The sequence below is a fragment of the Carassius carassius genome, chromosome 42 (genome assembly GCF_963082965.1).
Source record: "Carassius carassius chromosome 42, fCarCar2.1, whole genome shotgun sequence".
In the NCBI taxonomy this organism is placed as follows: Eukaryota; Metazoa; Chordata; class Actinopteri; order Cypriniformes; family Cyprinidae; genus Carassius; species Carassius carassius.
Window position 1 is genome coordinate 5,068,747 of NC_081796.1, and position 16,615 is coordinate 5,085,361.

Below are 16,615 nucleotides of genomic sequence, written 5' to 3' on the forward strand. Positions count from 1 at the left end.
AGTCATAAGCCATGTTGTTTATTATAATAATTAGAATGGTGGGAACCAGAGACTTGTTCGGAAGATAATGGGACATGCTAATGAGTGTGGAAACGAGCCAATCAGAGGAGGATGAAGAGGTGGAGGGGCTGTGATCTTTTGGCAGGGTTGTACACTGGGAGAGCAATACGATCTGGAAGTCAGGATACTCAGTTGGCCTGTCATTGTGTGAAGGGGGCACAATTAGGGAGCTTGAGTCTTTCTCAGGAGGTGCTGGTGAAGGCACTGGTTCAAAACAGGTTTTGCTTGAGGGCTCAAATGTTACATTTAGTAGCAACCTAATTTTGATGTTATTGCAAAAATTACTTATTGTACGAAAGTAGGTACAAAGTCCTTTAAATTTATTACTTGGTGTATATTTGGTTTCTAAATGTGATGATATATGGGGCACATTTTTGAGCAGTGTCGCCAAGCAATGTTGCTTGGGCACTTTCCCAACAAATTTCTTTCTAAAATATCCAGATAGAAATTTGTTGTCCATTATCAATAGGCAGTTTCTCCTCCATTTTGATAGTCAGCTGATGATTATGGCATATAATGTAGACTGATCTTCTCCTCCCCTTTTACAATGGAAGGTAAAGAAGTATTCTGGATTCAACAAAAGTTAAGCTCAGTAAAAATTGCTTGTCAATGGGTTTCGAAAAGTGAACAGGAGGTGGTAATGTGGTGAAGGTAGAAGTTAAACTGGTTTTGCATGAGGACCCAGGTGTTAAATTAGTAATTAGTAATTAGTAATTAGTGACAAGTACAGTATAAATAAAGGTAATTGGATATATTCTGGGCTACATGTTAGGCCCAGTTGACACCAATTGTGTTTGTGTGTGTGTGTGTGTGTGTGTGTGTGTGTGTGTGTGTGTGTGTGTGTGTGTGTGTGTGTGTGTGTTTTGTATAAATAATAAAACTGAATAAAAACTGAATATAGATATATATTTAGTTATTATTAGTTATAGCTATAGTATAGTTGTTTTAATAAAGTAATAATAAACTTAACAAAAAATTAAAGTTAATTGAAAGTAAGTTAAAATATTTAATAATATATTTTTTTATATTAATATATTTTATTTTCCTTTTACGCCCCAAAGCAGATATCAAGGGTTCATCATGGTCATCGAATTATCTTTTCTCGATCACTTCTATTCAGCTCTGACAAAACTTCTGTTAGCTAGCGAGTCTTTTCAAAGTCACTACTAGCAGCCTTGTCACCTGACCTGTATACTGTGCACTGATTCGCTAAAAAGGATTTTTCGGGTTGTGTTCACAAACAACATGCTTGTAAAACTTGAACGCGCTATCCATTGACAGTGGACAATACCAGCTTTTGTGACAAAATGCATTTAGCAGTCTGAATGTGATATATGTGGAGAATAACGCACCACAGTCATTTCATTTTTTAAACATGGAATTTATAATTTTTTTCCAAATTAACTCTACATATGTAAATAATAATTTTGCCTAATCCCGCTTAAAAAAAAAGATCTAGGTTGAAGTGAGGGACATGCAATGCAAGTGCATGGGGCTATACTATACTATTGGGGCTATACTATTTAAACAATTCACTTCTACTGAGAGTGTATCGCTGCACCCTATATTTTTGAACGAGGGAAAAATTTAAATTAGTTTTTCATGGAAATTAACATTTTTCCACAAGTGCCAACTATTCATAATTGTATGCATTTTGCATTCATTTTCACTCTCCTGTCCAAGATCCAACAGACCTGCAACCCATTTTTTGTGCTGAGTCTCACCATCAGTTGAGAACCAGTGGTGTAAGGGGTTTATACTGGGCAAGCCATAGCACTCCAGGCATGCCATGCTTAATTTAAAGTCCTGTTGCCCCTGCGGTCCTTCTGAAAATATGACAGGAGGGACATAAATAACCCTCTTTGCTGCCCCTAAAAAAACATACTACCCCCTTCCATCCCTGAAGTGTCCTATCAAAGCTCACTCTGGGCCAAGAAAAGGCTCATAAATCTTTGAGGAACTTAGATAGTGCCTTCATTTGCTGGCGTCATGATTGGTGTAACAGAGGATGTTGCTCGTCCCACGTTCTCTCTAAATGGTGGGAGACCCAGGTGGCAGAAGGGATGGAGAGGTTTGGATGCTGGTTTAATCAGGGTACCCTGGTAAACTGGGGTGGCAGGAGGGGTGTGGAGCCAAATTACGACCTCACTGCCAAGAACTCTACGCCGTGTGTGTGTGTACGCGTATGATTGTAGGAGACGGTCATACTGCTGACGAGTAATTGATGTAGTATCACACTGATAAACGTGAAAGAGTAATCCATAATTGCTTGAAATGTTTACAGATGTGCATTAATTACTCAAGCGTAATTAGCTTTTAGAGATAATTACTAATTTGGCAAGGCCTTAAAGTGTAATGTATTATTTAACCAAAGAAAATAAATTTGGAGATTTGTCATTATAAGGCTTGGTTATCGATGAGATGTAGCATATCTATTCTGTGGACAGCTGATTGGATCTGCTGGAGTCACGGGTCAGCAGAAGAACATGCTGAGAATATAAATGGACTCTGGCCCATAGTAGAAACAGGAATAAAAGCCATCCAGACGTATAATTCTAGATACCCTTCCTCACCACAGGTGCTCGACTCTGGCCATGCTATTACAACATGTGTGCCAGCATTCACTACATATGATGTCAACACACCACTCAGCTTTAGATATTAATATGGAAAATCATCACACATGAAATCAGCAGACCATAGACCTGTAACTAAAGGTTTGTTTTTTATCACCTTTAATCAATCTGAGACAGCACTGACATCTTGCAAGGAATAAGCTCAAATATGAGGTAATGTACTATTTAATGTTTTTTTTTTTTTTTTGTGACCACAGTTTTCATACTTCCGTTTGTTTTGTTTCATAATTATGATGACTACTATATGGAAATATAGAAAATGCTGTGTTCATAGCTTTGCCAGGTATTGCACATAAATTTACACAATAATTAACATTGTTTTATTGTGTTATTTGAATAATTGTATATTTTACAGCATCACTCAAATATTCAATTACATTACTAATAAAATTCTGACAAAATCTGAGTAGAAACTCATAAAGTGCTAATAAAACTACAGTTGCAATAATCACCTCCCATTATGAACGATACAACATCTCTCATGCACTCATATGTTTGACAACCCAAATTAAATTTAATCTTTATTAAATGAGTCCAAATTGCATGTCGATGGTTTCATATAATTATATAAAGGTATAAAAATGCAGATAGGTTAACATAGGGAGTCTTGTGTAATCTCATTCCCACACAAACCACCACAGGGTTCCTGTCTGTTGGCCACGTCTCTGGCTTTCATTTGATTTAGGGAGCTGAGCTGCTCGCCTCGAGAATGTCTTTATATCGCACCAATGTTTGAGACTAACTCTCAGTGTCTGCGATGATGGCATAAATATAGATTGGCAGATTATTGATATTTGATTGTAAAAAAAAGAAAAATACCCGACAATTGAATCAACTGATTCAAATATATGTATATGTATATATCTGACCTACAATTTCTGTAGAGCCACTAAATGATATCATGTAGCATTCATTATTTATGAGGTAGTGACATAACAGTATGGCATTGAGGAATGCCTTCACAGTCCAGACGATACAGTTTCTGTACGCTGTGATACATTACCTGCTGTGAGTAAATAAGGCTTGTGTCCTCCATTACTTTTTGTCAAATTCCTCAGTGGTAAATTCCAAAAATGTCAAGTTTAATTTGTCTTGCCGTTTTTCTTGCTATTGAACTTCCAGACATTTTTGCTATAGAGGTATGTGATCGTGTGCGTTTTACTGCAAAATGCAAAAAAATACAAAAATAAAATAAAAAATTGGAAGAGCAGGTTTCATTTAATTCCAATTTAAACTAAATGATTTACAAGAGTTGAAACTTGGTCTGGCGAAATGGTGACGATACAGATTGTAATGAATCCTTTCTGTTATGATGAATTATATTACATGAAAGAATAGTTATGAGATGTTCTCTTCTGTTTGATTATTTTCAGTGACTTAGGACTTTAGGCGTTTATTCTGAACTTCTGTTTATTCCCATTCCTCATTCACGAGATCACTTCAGCTTTCCTGGCTGAAGGTATATTTCAGTAACCACAGTAGTGTCAGTCAGTCTCACAAGTGCAACTGATGTTCAGGAGGATTTCTGCAACATATCTTTCATAGATGGATTTCCATTGATGTTTCTCCAGAAGTAGAAATGAAGGTGCATCACTGGTTATAGTGTTCAGTGTGTGTGTGTGTGTGTGTGTGTGTGTGCTCTTGTTTTTGTGACATATCAGGACTCAACTCTGTATAATGACATGGGTGTGAAACAGGTATTACAAGGAGAGGGTGACTTATGAGGACATAACCCATGTCCCCATTTTTCAAAACACTTATAAATCATACAGAATGAGTTTTTTTGAGAAAGTAAAAATGCACAAAGTTTCCTGAGAGGGTTAGGGTTAGGTGTAGGGTTGGTGAAGGGCGATAGAATATACAGATTGTACAGTATAAAAACCATTACGCCTATGGGATGAACACACTTTTCACAAAAACAAACGTGTGTATGTGTGTGTGTCATGCATAACGTCATTTTTCTTTTTAATTTTTTGCTGACTTTAAAGTCATCTAGAGATCAAAATGGAACAAATGTAATTTCCTGGTGAGTTTGATTCAATGGTGCACTATTTCAAATAATTGCGAAAAATGGTAGTCATTATTTATATTTTATAAGTATAATGTATAACTTAATATATTTTTTTATAATATAATAATATCATTTATAATGTAATAATTGCTCCGCTTCTGAAATGAATTTCCTTTCTGAAATCCACGTTTCATGATCCTGTCAGTTTCATTGGATAATATCAAGCATTTGTGTGTCTTTCCTGTTTCAGTCAAAAACTGTAAAATATAGTAAATGGACTGAAAAGCTGACTTCATTTTGACTTACCATACTACTAAAATTAAAACAAAAATACAAAAATAAAATGATAATAAAATGATTAAGTCATTACAGATCATCAGGCTTTACTGTTTACTGTCTAAGTTATTTAATGCATTTAACACAGTCAACCACTCCAACCCGAGCACTGAGCATCGTCACGTGACCTAGTCGCCCTTCAGGGGTTATGAAAGGAAGCTTGGCTTTCTCTGCTGTTGGAAAGATTCCTGGACCTTGTAACCACCAAGGTCTTGAGCTTATTATTAGTATGTTCCCAAGTAACAGAGAATAAATCAAAGGATAAAAAAGTTAGTTTCTGAATTTGTACACATGGTTGGATACACCAGATCGCTCCCTTAGATGCATCTGAATCTTGAGATGTCCAGGAGAATGATGGACTTGAATTAAATAGGGAATGCTGTTGTCAAATGTGAAGGACATACTTATTGTTTTCTCAGGGACAGACCTTGATTGAAGCACACAAACTTTGCCTCCAAGATTTTTATTTATTTATTTATTTAGTTTTTTTTATTTATTATTTATTATTATTATTATTTTTTTTTATTTTTTACTCACAAGTGTTTTCAAAATTGCATTTATAGCTAAACCGAATAGCTTGCATTATTTTGCCGGTACAAAGATAAATATGTATTTAATACATGTGATGTATGAAACAATGATTAACATAAATACAATACCTATATATTTAAACAATTCAATAGTTATCTAAATAAAAATGCTATAATTTTGTATTCGGGTGTGCAGAGACATAACAACCAAGACTGTAGTATCAAGTGTTAAATAATGCTTATTTGTTACCCCCAACACCCCCCCCCCCCCCCCACACCGAAAAAAAATGTCTGCTTTGACAATGCAGGTGCTAAAATCAATTAGTAATTAATTAGAGCAAAGAAAAGAAGTGTAATAAATGGCAGCCACCTGGACCAAGCCAGGGTATTTGGGCTGATAATTATCAATCATGAGAAGGTATAGCTGACTCCGAACGACTAAGCTCCGGTCTGCTCGCACAAATGGTGTTATCTGCATAACTGTAATCACATCTGGAGTGAAGGATCATCTTTCCTGACGAATACAATACGTGCGTCTTTTCTGGTTTATGTATGTGTAATGTGTGTGTTTTAGAATTTCTTTTTTTTTTCATAACAAACTCTAACAAGAAGTTAAAGGAGATATTTGAAGATGTTATAATACCTTATGGTGTCATATTAAAACAGTGCTCTGTAGTAGTTACTTTTAGAGAGGGAGATATAAAATGAATACATTAACATAAAATAGAATGTTTTGTATGATGAATATCAACAGCCATGTTTGTGCCAACAAATGAATATATGATTAGCATGAAGCACAGTTGGTTATGGATCAAGCCAAGATTTTGCTGCACATGAATATCTCTTTATTGCAAAATAATAATAATAATAATAATAATGATGATAATAATAATAATAATAATAATAATTATAATAACAATTAAAATTAACATTGTAGGGTAACTTTAAATACATTTTGTATATATTTGGAATAAATTTAATTTATAAATGTATATATTTATAATTTTAGAATAGTAATAATACAGTAATTACTATATTATTACTAGATAATATCCTAAAAACATCCTGGGTCTAGATTCTCTCTCTCTCTCTAAAAAAAAAAAAAAAGGTGAGCCATCAGCATAGATACAATAGCATTTGTTAATACAGCCCTGTGTACTGCAGACTGTAAATTGTGAAATTCAATCTCTTGCTACACCAAATTATGTAGGAGTGTTGTGACACATACAGCAAGCAGAAATAAAACATCTCTATCCAGCTTGTTCTCTAGTCCTAGAACACGGGGGAAACATACAGTGAAGGAAGATGAACAGAGCATTTCATGAACACTTGGGAAAAACAGCAGAACTCAGGAATGTGTTCAAATGTCTTGCCAAAATAATATTTTCACTTTGGCCTGAAAAATATGGCACATTATCCGTTGTCTCCTGTTACAAAAGGTTTGTTTTAAAACACTTTGAAGACAGTGGTTACAGAACGTCAGCAGATCCAAAGAACACAGAATAATGCCAAAGTGATTTACTGAGATTTTTGACTTAACTTATTAGTCTTGTTTACATAGTCTGTGGTTACTCCGATATATGAGGTCATCAGAGGAACAGATTGCTACATTTTTACTAGCTACTCTGGAATTTCAATCACTGATGGTGATTTGTGTGTGTTCTGCACTGAAAGTTATTTTTCCTCCGGCATTGACTTGCATGATTGTTGCTGTTTTAAAGCTCAATCTAGATACACCTGCATTATCAGTCGTTTCATATTAGAATTATTTGCCAGAACATATAATTTAAAGGTTTGAATTTTTTTTGCAATATACACTATAGGAAATGTTTTTGATCATTTTATAGTCAACAACGCTGTAATGCATGAGGCAGCCATCAAGCGCTATTGTCATCAGCACATCTCATCAGTCGTAAACCGATGGCAAAATATTATATTCCAGTCATCTCTTGCTCATGACAACAGAGGGTTGCGCACTTCATTTCTGACCTCTAATTTTCGTCAAGTATGCACTCAGATAGTCTGAGATTGCAAAGCTATTTGTGAAGTGTGTTTCAATAACTTTAGTCTATGCACATTTTCCCTCCAAAATGAGCTTATCTTTATGCCAAGGTGTGTTTGATGTTCTGAACAACTGTTTCCGAGATGCAAACATATCTTTGTATCTAATTACAAAGAGCCCAAACTTCCCTTCTCTGGTTCAATGCACAATATTAATGAGGTCAATGATTATGTTAATTGGGGAGCATAATACAGCATGTTTTAATTAGTTCTCAGTATTCTGATTTAATGAAGAGCCTGCAAACTTCACTGGATGCTTGAAATGCATACGGTTCTCTGCATACACAGTTTGAAAGGACGTTTAAAGAACTTTGCAACTCTTTAAAGCCCATACAGAGTTTATTCAAATTATTTGAGATATTATTTTGCTTGATACTATTTAACTTTTTTTTCTTTTTACTTTGCCAGACGTGTAAAAAAAAAAAGAAAAAGAAAAATAAATTAATCCTACCCCCTCACAATAACAAAACAAAAACAAACAAAAAATAAATCCAGTTTTCCATTTGGAAACATACACGCTCTTATTCTCTGCCTCTAAAGTCTGGACAATGAAAGGCAAAAAAGATCCAATATTGAGCTATTTTATAAGTGCATTAAGTTAACAAATTACTTCTACTAACCTTCTGAGACTCCATTTGAAGGGCCATTATCTGCGTGTTCCAATCTATTGCCTCACCTCCAGACTTTAACATTTATTATACTGATGAGATGCAATTAAAAGAGCAGATGTCCACAAGCTGCTCTCATCTGAGACAAGTAAATAAAATACCAATCCCCCCAATAGCATAACTCAAAAAAAGTCTTTGCTTAGCCTCACGACAGGTTACCAAAGAAGAAACTTGATTTATTTATTTTTTCTCTGCAAACATGCAGTCTATTGGTTTTATTGTAATATTTTGAATAAAACAGAATTGTATTATTTAAATGTTTCTAAATGATTAATCAATTTAATACAATATTCATTCAATTTAATTTAGTATTTGCATTTCATGTCTGCAACTATAGTTTGTTATGCATATTTTAATGTTCTGTGTTTGTGATAGAAAGTTGTTTTGGTGTGTGTTTGTTTTAAAATACGTAGATTTTTATGGACTTCCATATCTTGTTATTCCACCCCCCCCCCCCCCCCCCCAGACACTGAGGCAGAGTGTGAACATCCCTGAAGAAGTCCACCTCTGTCCCAAACAACTAATTGGAATGACCCCATTTAGCAATGTGTCAGGGGAACACGACAACATAGACAATGTCAGTGCCTCCACAAATCTTCTGTGGTCCAAACTTAATAGCGTGTCATGGTGTCCACAACTAATGCTGGAGGGGTCACACAAACCCTTATGACTCATGTTAGTTGACGGCTCTTTCTTTAGCAGTGTGAATCCAAGCTGTGGGCAGAGTGAAAAACACAGTATGGCATGTGCAAAGGGGCATACAGTCAAATAAAATAAAATAAAATTTGGCCAGGTTCACCAGATTTCTCCTGTTGGATCCCTTACAGGGTCAGTCTATATATATATATATATATATATATATATATATATATATATATATATAGAATTACTCCGTAATAACAAATATAAACATGACCTGCTAAAATAAACAATGTATTTTTGATTCCCCTTTAACTATACATAAGGGTGTATTGTCTATGCAGGAAGACTAAAATTATAATTATTTTCAAATGTTGAATTTTTAGAGAAAAGTGTGTTGTCTCTCAGTTAATACAGCGCTGTATTTTACGGTAAAGACGTTACATTTTTTTCTGCATGCTCCTCTGACATATCAAAACAAGAAAAATGACCTATTTGCATGTCTTTGCACTCCCAATCAATATTGCTTTCTTTACAAAGCAATGATAAATCCTCTGAAAATTATCATCCATCTCAATGCAAAACAACAGTCACACTCCACAGACTCTCTGGCGCACTCTTGTCAATTTGCACTCTGCGTTCAAGTTTAAATGTCTTTTTTTTCTTCTTCTATCCTGCTTTCATTGCAACGTGTTCACCCGAACAAGACAGCGCTGAAGTCAGAGAGAGGTCAAGCGCATACGAATGAGATGAGAAAAATGTCAGCTACTTTTACATTACAGAGAAAGAACGGCAATGCATCCATCTCTAGACAACAGCTGTGCAACAATCACAGAAAGTTCAGCAGTGAATTTAAATGCAGCTATGGCTATGGAAAACATACTGAGACCCTTAAAAATATGGAACTAACCGTGATTTGCAGCATAAGTGCAGGTTAAGATTAATTACGTAAGGCTCGCCTTTACTGTTATGTAACTTGTTGGAAAGTACTACATTGTCATTTTTCGTTCTCAAGCAAGATGCTTAGGAAAATAAATACGACTAAGGATGAAATGATGGTTTACTCCCTGATGAAATTTACACCAAGTTAAAATAACTGATTTTTGTTTAATGTTGAAATGTCGAAAAGCTTTGACTTGTTGATTTGAATCGCACTTTTGCGATTTGCGTTCAGACTGCATGTCGAAATTACACACACACACACACGCACACACACAACTAGTCTTGCTCAAATTAAATGGTAGGTTTTTTTTTTGTTTTTTTTTGTGATAAAGTTCACAGATAAACTTTCGGTTTCCAAGCAGTCGCCGAGGCCTACTATTTATGTTTAATACATTTATTAATGTAGGCTATATGTTTTTGTTCTGCCCATTTTGTAAATATATCAGATAATTTTTTCTTTCTTTTTTTCATAAATTAATTAAATATTATTTTTGACAATTCATAAGCATTCTCAAGTATTATGTAAGAATCGTTGCAGTTTTTTGCTAATAAACTATTTTTTGTGTTATACCCAAAACAATGCAAAAATATATCTAGGCTACGGCTGTTTAGCGTTTTATGTTCTCTGTGCGCCTTTAATGTGGTGTTATTAAGCATATTATGTGTGCAACACCTAAATGGATTTCTCCCTCTTCTTCTTCTTCAATAGCTATTTTGTCTTAAATTTAATTTGAATGTTGGGGTTACCACAACGGGCAAGCTGGCAAAAACATGCACAGATATCTTAGTTAACAGTCATATCCATCAAATAATCTAACGTAGCCACATTGTAATAGCATTTGTGGATATGAATATGATTGTTGTCATTTTATTTTCTCGGGGTGTGTGTGTGGGGCGGGGGGGGGGGGGGGGGGGTTGGGGGGTAGGAGAAGTAATGAGGATAACAGGCGAAACGACTGCCTTCGAAAATGTGTGTTCCATTGTAGCTACGGATCAATATATAACACTTTCTACTATTACTCTAACGGCGCATGAATGAAAATGTCCCAGAACGTTTGAATAGATAGAGTGTTAAATAGAGTCGAACAATTCCTTTTATTACCATCATTCACATATCTCAAAACCTAATAACCCGTGGAAGGAGAATATGAACATATTTAGAAAAAAAAAAAAAGAAAGAAAGAAAAAAAAACCTCCGATATGTAATGCATTTCGTATTCGCCCCTACTGTTTGATGTGCCAATATGTTTATATTTTCCCAAAGTCAGTATCTCCTCCTGTCGGTGGGCTATTTCTCACGCGCATGCACGCGCACGGCAGTCTGCCCTCGCGCCTGCACTTGTGCACACCCCCAAGAGGAACATGTAAACATTGTAGCGTATATCGCATTTTCCTTTAAGCGCCTAAGCGCCGCTTTGCAACTAGCATGTCATCGGATCACATTTAAAAACAAAAATAAATCCAAATGGCCACGAATTAGAAACACTGCAATGCTCGATTCATTAGTTTCACAGCCTTGAGGCACAGTTTAAATTTGCACATGCTAATGATCTTGTGTTATCTGAGACACACACACACACATACTCAAAGTTGCATGCATGCATAGTACTCCTACACCGCGTGCTTGCCTGGACTTACGGGCTCTCGGATTTCCTCCATAGGTAGACATCCCCTCTCTTATTCTGGAAAACTTTGCACTTTCTGACCGTGAAGAAGGAATACGCAGTGGTTAAACGATTTATCATTTTGTAGATTTTAATATCCAAACAGCATCTTTTGCAGCTGGCAAAATCGCTCAGTAAAAATCGTGCACTGGTGATATTAAGCACGCTCATGATCGTGATGTGCCTAATGGGGCGATCAAGCAAGTTGCAACCAAGAACAATAGCCCAACAGTGACTCCCTTCATGGACTAAAATCCTTCACTCCCACCATATACAGGTCCCAAACAAGCATAATTATATAAGGCCGTGACGAGAGTTAACCAATGTAAACTATTTAAATAAGACCACGTTGAGAAGTAAATGTGTCATGATTTGAAGTTTTAAGACATTAAAACGTTACTCTGGGGACCTTTATTTATTTATTTATTTTTTCTGACAATAATGAGGGGTACAAAAGTGAAATTCAATTAATTCGTCTTGCTGAATTAGTGAGGTAAAACATAAAAGCAGGCGCTGGATTTATTTAGGACTGAAATGTCATTTTGATTTGTGTAATTCACATTTCCTTTTTTAAGCGTTAAATTCCTAATCTTGTTAACACCAGTGGTTATGGCTGTAGTAGTTATGTAATGATTTAATTTAGAGTCCGTTTATGTCAAGATGATAAATAAATTACTAAATAGAAATAATAGACAGGGTAGGCTACTCTTGAAGTTCTCTTGTTGCTATTTCTCAACCTTCAATTCAGTTGTTTAAAGCACAGTCGAGAAATAAATAAGTATTGAAGGCATTTGTTTTTGTTGTACGTTTAATTCTTTAATATTGTACGAAAAGTAACCAAACATTATTTTGTAATCTAAATCTTACATACCCTACGAACGCATTTTTTCCATAAATACCGATTATCTCTAACATGTGATACCGGTCCTTTACATGCGGATAAATATGGAAAATTGAGTTATATACAAGTAATAATTTCTTGCAATTGCCAAAGCAATAGACAGATAGTTTTATATTTTATCACTTACATAAACAAGATTGACACGGAACTTCAGGCTTTCACTACACGGTTTATCGACATGACATTAAATAACAACAACTGTGTGCTACTCAGACTGGACTGGAGACGAAATGTTGCACTGGATACAAAAGCACATTAATACTAATCGGTTAGGTAAACGTGTAGACTGTGGTAATACTGGGTAATTCACATTTGGTACACATAAACTATAACATTCTTTTCAGTCAAGACTATTCATCGCAATATTTGTAAAACCATCTCATGTTCCATATATCTAGGGACCACATTATTATTATTATTATTATTATTATTTTTCACAAATTCCCTTAAACTGTAATTGTGACTATTTACAAAATAAAATATTACATTTTAAACTAGGTCAATCTTTATATACAAAAAAAAGCAGGCTTTGACCTGCTGGTAGCATGCAATTGAAGTTCTCTGTGCAGTCTTCCGGAAATATGAAGAAGTAAAAAAAATTAAAAAAAAAAAATAAAGAGAGAGAAGGGAAAGAAATTAAAAAGAGCAAAAGAAATGGAGGACAAAAAGGCTGTCAAGAGCGTTCGACACCCCGTCCATGCACTGCTCTCTCTCTCAGATTCTTCACATTGTGTGTATATGTAGGTCCACGCGAGAATAGGCTGACTTTTGAGTCTTGGTTCCAAAGCAGTCTTAATTCTGCAGTCTTTTGAAAATATTTACACGTACCATTCATTAAAATTTGACGAAAGAGTGCTGTGGCTGCTCGTGTGGTGAACTGTGGATGATGCTGGTGATATGGAACTGCTGCTCTGGTTTTCTGTGGAAGGGGACACGATGGTGGGCGGCGTGGAGGACTCGTAGCCGGAGCTGGCTGCCGGGGAGGGCTGGGGTCCTTGAGTCGATGCCTCGTGAACCTGAGTCGAAGACGAACATAAATATATTTTCCTATGTGCCTGATAATATCTCATGTCAAACTGTACCAACCGATTGCGTCTGATGTATAATAATATATAAATAATACAGATTCTGTAACGTTGTGTTTAGATTTATGTTTAGATTATGTTGGCATTTAGCGTTAGTTATTATATCATACACATCATTTTGGTGCAAATAACAACATTATTCAACACATTAAAAATATTCCATAATAGGCCAGAAATAAATGTAAACCGTAAAAAGCGTTATTTTTAAAACAGCACAGGAATTAAATAATAGAGTAAATAGATAGAAGAAGCACATCGAATAATGTAGGAGGAAAAATAATGCACTGCGATGTTATTGTTACCTTCATGTGTTTCCGGAGGGAGCTGGGGTGTGTGTAGGATTTGTCACACATTTTGCAGAGATAAGGTTTGTCAGAGGTATGGACGTGCATGTGTTTCTTACGATCACTGCTGTTCGCAAAGCGTCTGTCACAGCCTTCAAACTCACACTTGAACGGTTTTTCACCTAACAGAAACACAGAGCAAACATCTCTCAAAACACGCATTTTTAAGAGGCAGGCACATGCATTCAAATTAATAAATACATAATAAAATATGTCACATTTGGAAATACATACATCCAGCAAATGGATATAAGCAAATTTAAACGCGTATATAAAAAAAAAAGTTCCTGTCCATATTCCACTACGAGGCACGACTTACAAAAATATACATGTAAATTTCGCCCACATTACTTACGCTATTTTGCAACGATACTGTACTCTTACACGTGTAATTTGTTAGGTATTATACGACATGTAACGAATAGAAATAATATTCCGCGTAACGCAATGGTTCTTGGCATGAAAATGATTAATAGGACAAAGAAACAAACAATGGAAAAATAAATAAATACAAAAACATATTAACATTATTTGCTTGGCATATTAAGTCCTATATTTAAAACAAATACATACAAAATTATATTGGCAATATAGCACTGAATATATATGAATAATAATAATAATAATAATAATAATAATAATAATAATAATAATAATAATAATAATAATAATATGCATTCCTTACCGGTGTGTGTTCTTTTATGGATTTTCAGATTTTCCGATCGGGCAAATACTTTTCCACATCCGGGGAATGGACACGGAAACGGTTTCTCTCCGGTGTGCACTCTGATATGATTCACAAGTTTATACTTGGCTTTAAACGGTTTCCCTTCCCGGGGACATTCTTCCCAAAAGCAAATGTGATTCGACTGCTCTGGTCCCCCAACGTGCTCCACCGTCAGGTGGGTCACGAGCTCGTGCATGGTGCTGAAAGTTTTGTTGCAGGACTTTTTCGGATTCGTTAGCTGCTCCGGTTCTACCCATTTGCAGATGAGCTCTTGTTTTATGGGCTGTCTCATGTACCGAAAGAAGGCCCCAGCCCCGTGATGGGCAGCCATATTCATGTTCATGGGGCCATAGCCGTGCAACTGCGTCGAGGCGTAATGCTCGGATCTGGGGCTCGCGACGTGACCGTATTGCTCGGCCCTGCCGTACATGTCCCCGGAAAACCCCAGGCGCATTTGACTGTTAACCACGTTGGAGGACGCGTGCGTGGCCGCTTGCTCGTGCAGTCCCGGGAAGAGCAGGTGCCCAGCGGCGTCAGAGTGTCCATGTGGTCCGGCGAAACTTCCAGCGGCGGAGGCGAACAGACTGTGCTGCGCGCTCGTGGCGTCTCCGAAGCCCCGATTGCGAAAGAGAAAGTCCCGAGTGGAGTTGAAGGCGGCGGTGGAGTACGAGCTGACATGAGTGGGGTGATGATGGTGTCCCAAGGCAGCGGCGGCGGCGTAACCGGGCGCTTGCGAGGAAAACGCCGTTTGCCCAGAGCCGAGGTCGTGGGAGCTGTGGTTGATTTTAAAAGCGCCCATACCGTCGGCGAACGGGTTGATACCCAAAGCCACTTCTCTGTCTGTAACTTCGCCTGTTGAGTGATGCCTGGTGGAGCCGAAAGTAGTCACTCCAATGGTGGGATACTGTGGTCCCGCGTCCAAGAGCATCTTCAGTCTGCAGCGGAGGAGACTGAGAGAGGAAGAATCTCTTAACAACTGTCTATGCTTGCTATTTCTCTGACTTAAGTCTGTGCAAAGCAAACTCCGATCCCCTATTCCTATTTACTTTTGGTGGAGAGGAATTTCTCTCTCCTGCTCATCCGATGAGCACGCAAATCATGTGCGATATTGTCTTTTGCGGTTTATCTTCCTGTGGCGCAACTTTCACCTCCTCAGTCAGACAGTGAGCTTCAGACTGATAGTCGCAATCATTCCTGCAGATAAATGAATTGAAAAGACAACACAGTCCACCCCTGATGAATGGGGAAGGAGGGGGGCAGCACGTGACCCCGAGCTTGGGCCATCATTGGAGAGGGCGCTCTCCCCCTACTAACATTCACTCACCAAATAACAGCCCGCCATGCCTCAGCATCAGTGCGATTGGTCGGTTTACATCATCAATCTGTGGCATTGTCGGGAGGCTGCTGACTGGGATTTTGCTCTGGATGTTGAAATTCAGAAAAGAGACTTTAGTGAATGCATGGCCGAATAATAGCTTTTGTCCTAGACACGGAGCACTTCCACGTTTGGCCTACTTATGTGGAAGCCTGGTGCTCTGAGAAGAACCTGGCGCGCATCTAGTAAACACTGCTGCAATGTGATAAAGTGTAGCCTGCTCTTAAATGGCGTGGAACTCATGCGTTTCATCCTGAAGATCCAAGTACTAAAAACAAATCCTATGTAAAAACCAAATGCTAAGTTCCACATGCTTTTTCCATAAACGTGCAAAAAAAAAAAATAATAATAATAATAATAATATTAATAATAATCCAACTATATTACTAAGCAATATGAAGCAATATGCCTCATCTTGAAGTGTTTTTTTTTGTTGTTGTTGTTGTTTTTTGCACTGGTATGCTGTTTGCATCAGTAAGAAATTAATTATCAAATTTGTCAATGGTTCACACATACAAATATAGTATTGGGCCGCAACACTTAATGCATAAAGTTTTTGGCTACTTTAGCTGTTGACTTTCTTTACATGTATCATTTTAATGAATTCTCTCGCTTATGCAAAACACATGTATATTA

The 16,615-nt window shown here is 36.7% G+C and overlaps 1 protein-coding gene across 1 annotated transcript; it reads right to left on the minus strand.

Moving 5' to 3' along the window:
• Positions 1-13,083: 13,083 nt before the first annotated feature.
• On the minus strand, positions 13,084-16,220 carry LOC132123772 (zinc finger protein ZIC 1). The gene is made up of 3 exons (XM_059534399.1): positions 14,563-16,220; positions 13,836-13,999; positions 13,084-13,464 (listed from the first exon to the last, which is right to left on the minus strand). The coding sequence occupies exons 1-3, from the start codon at positions 15,530-15,532 to the stop codon at positions 13,267-13,269; spliced, it is 1,332 nt and encodes a 443-aa protein (XP_059390382.1). The 5' UTR covers positions 15,533-16,220; the 3' UTR covers positions 13,084-13,266.
• Between the last annotated feature and the right edge of the window lie 395 nt (positions 16,221-16,615).

Coding starts and splice junctions, on each gene's coding strand:
- LOC132123772 (XM_059534399.1), bottom strand. CDS start 15,532: ATGCTCTTGGACGCGGGACCACAGTATCCCACCATTGGAGTGACTACT. Junction 14,000..14,562: donor CCATAAAAGAACACACACCG/GTAAGGAATGCA, acceptor TGTTTCTGTTAG/GTGAAAAACCGTTCAAGTGT. Junction 13,465..13,835: donor CCCTCCGGAAACACATGAAG/GTAACAATAACA, acceptor TCTTCGACTCAG/GTTCACGAGGCATCGACTCA.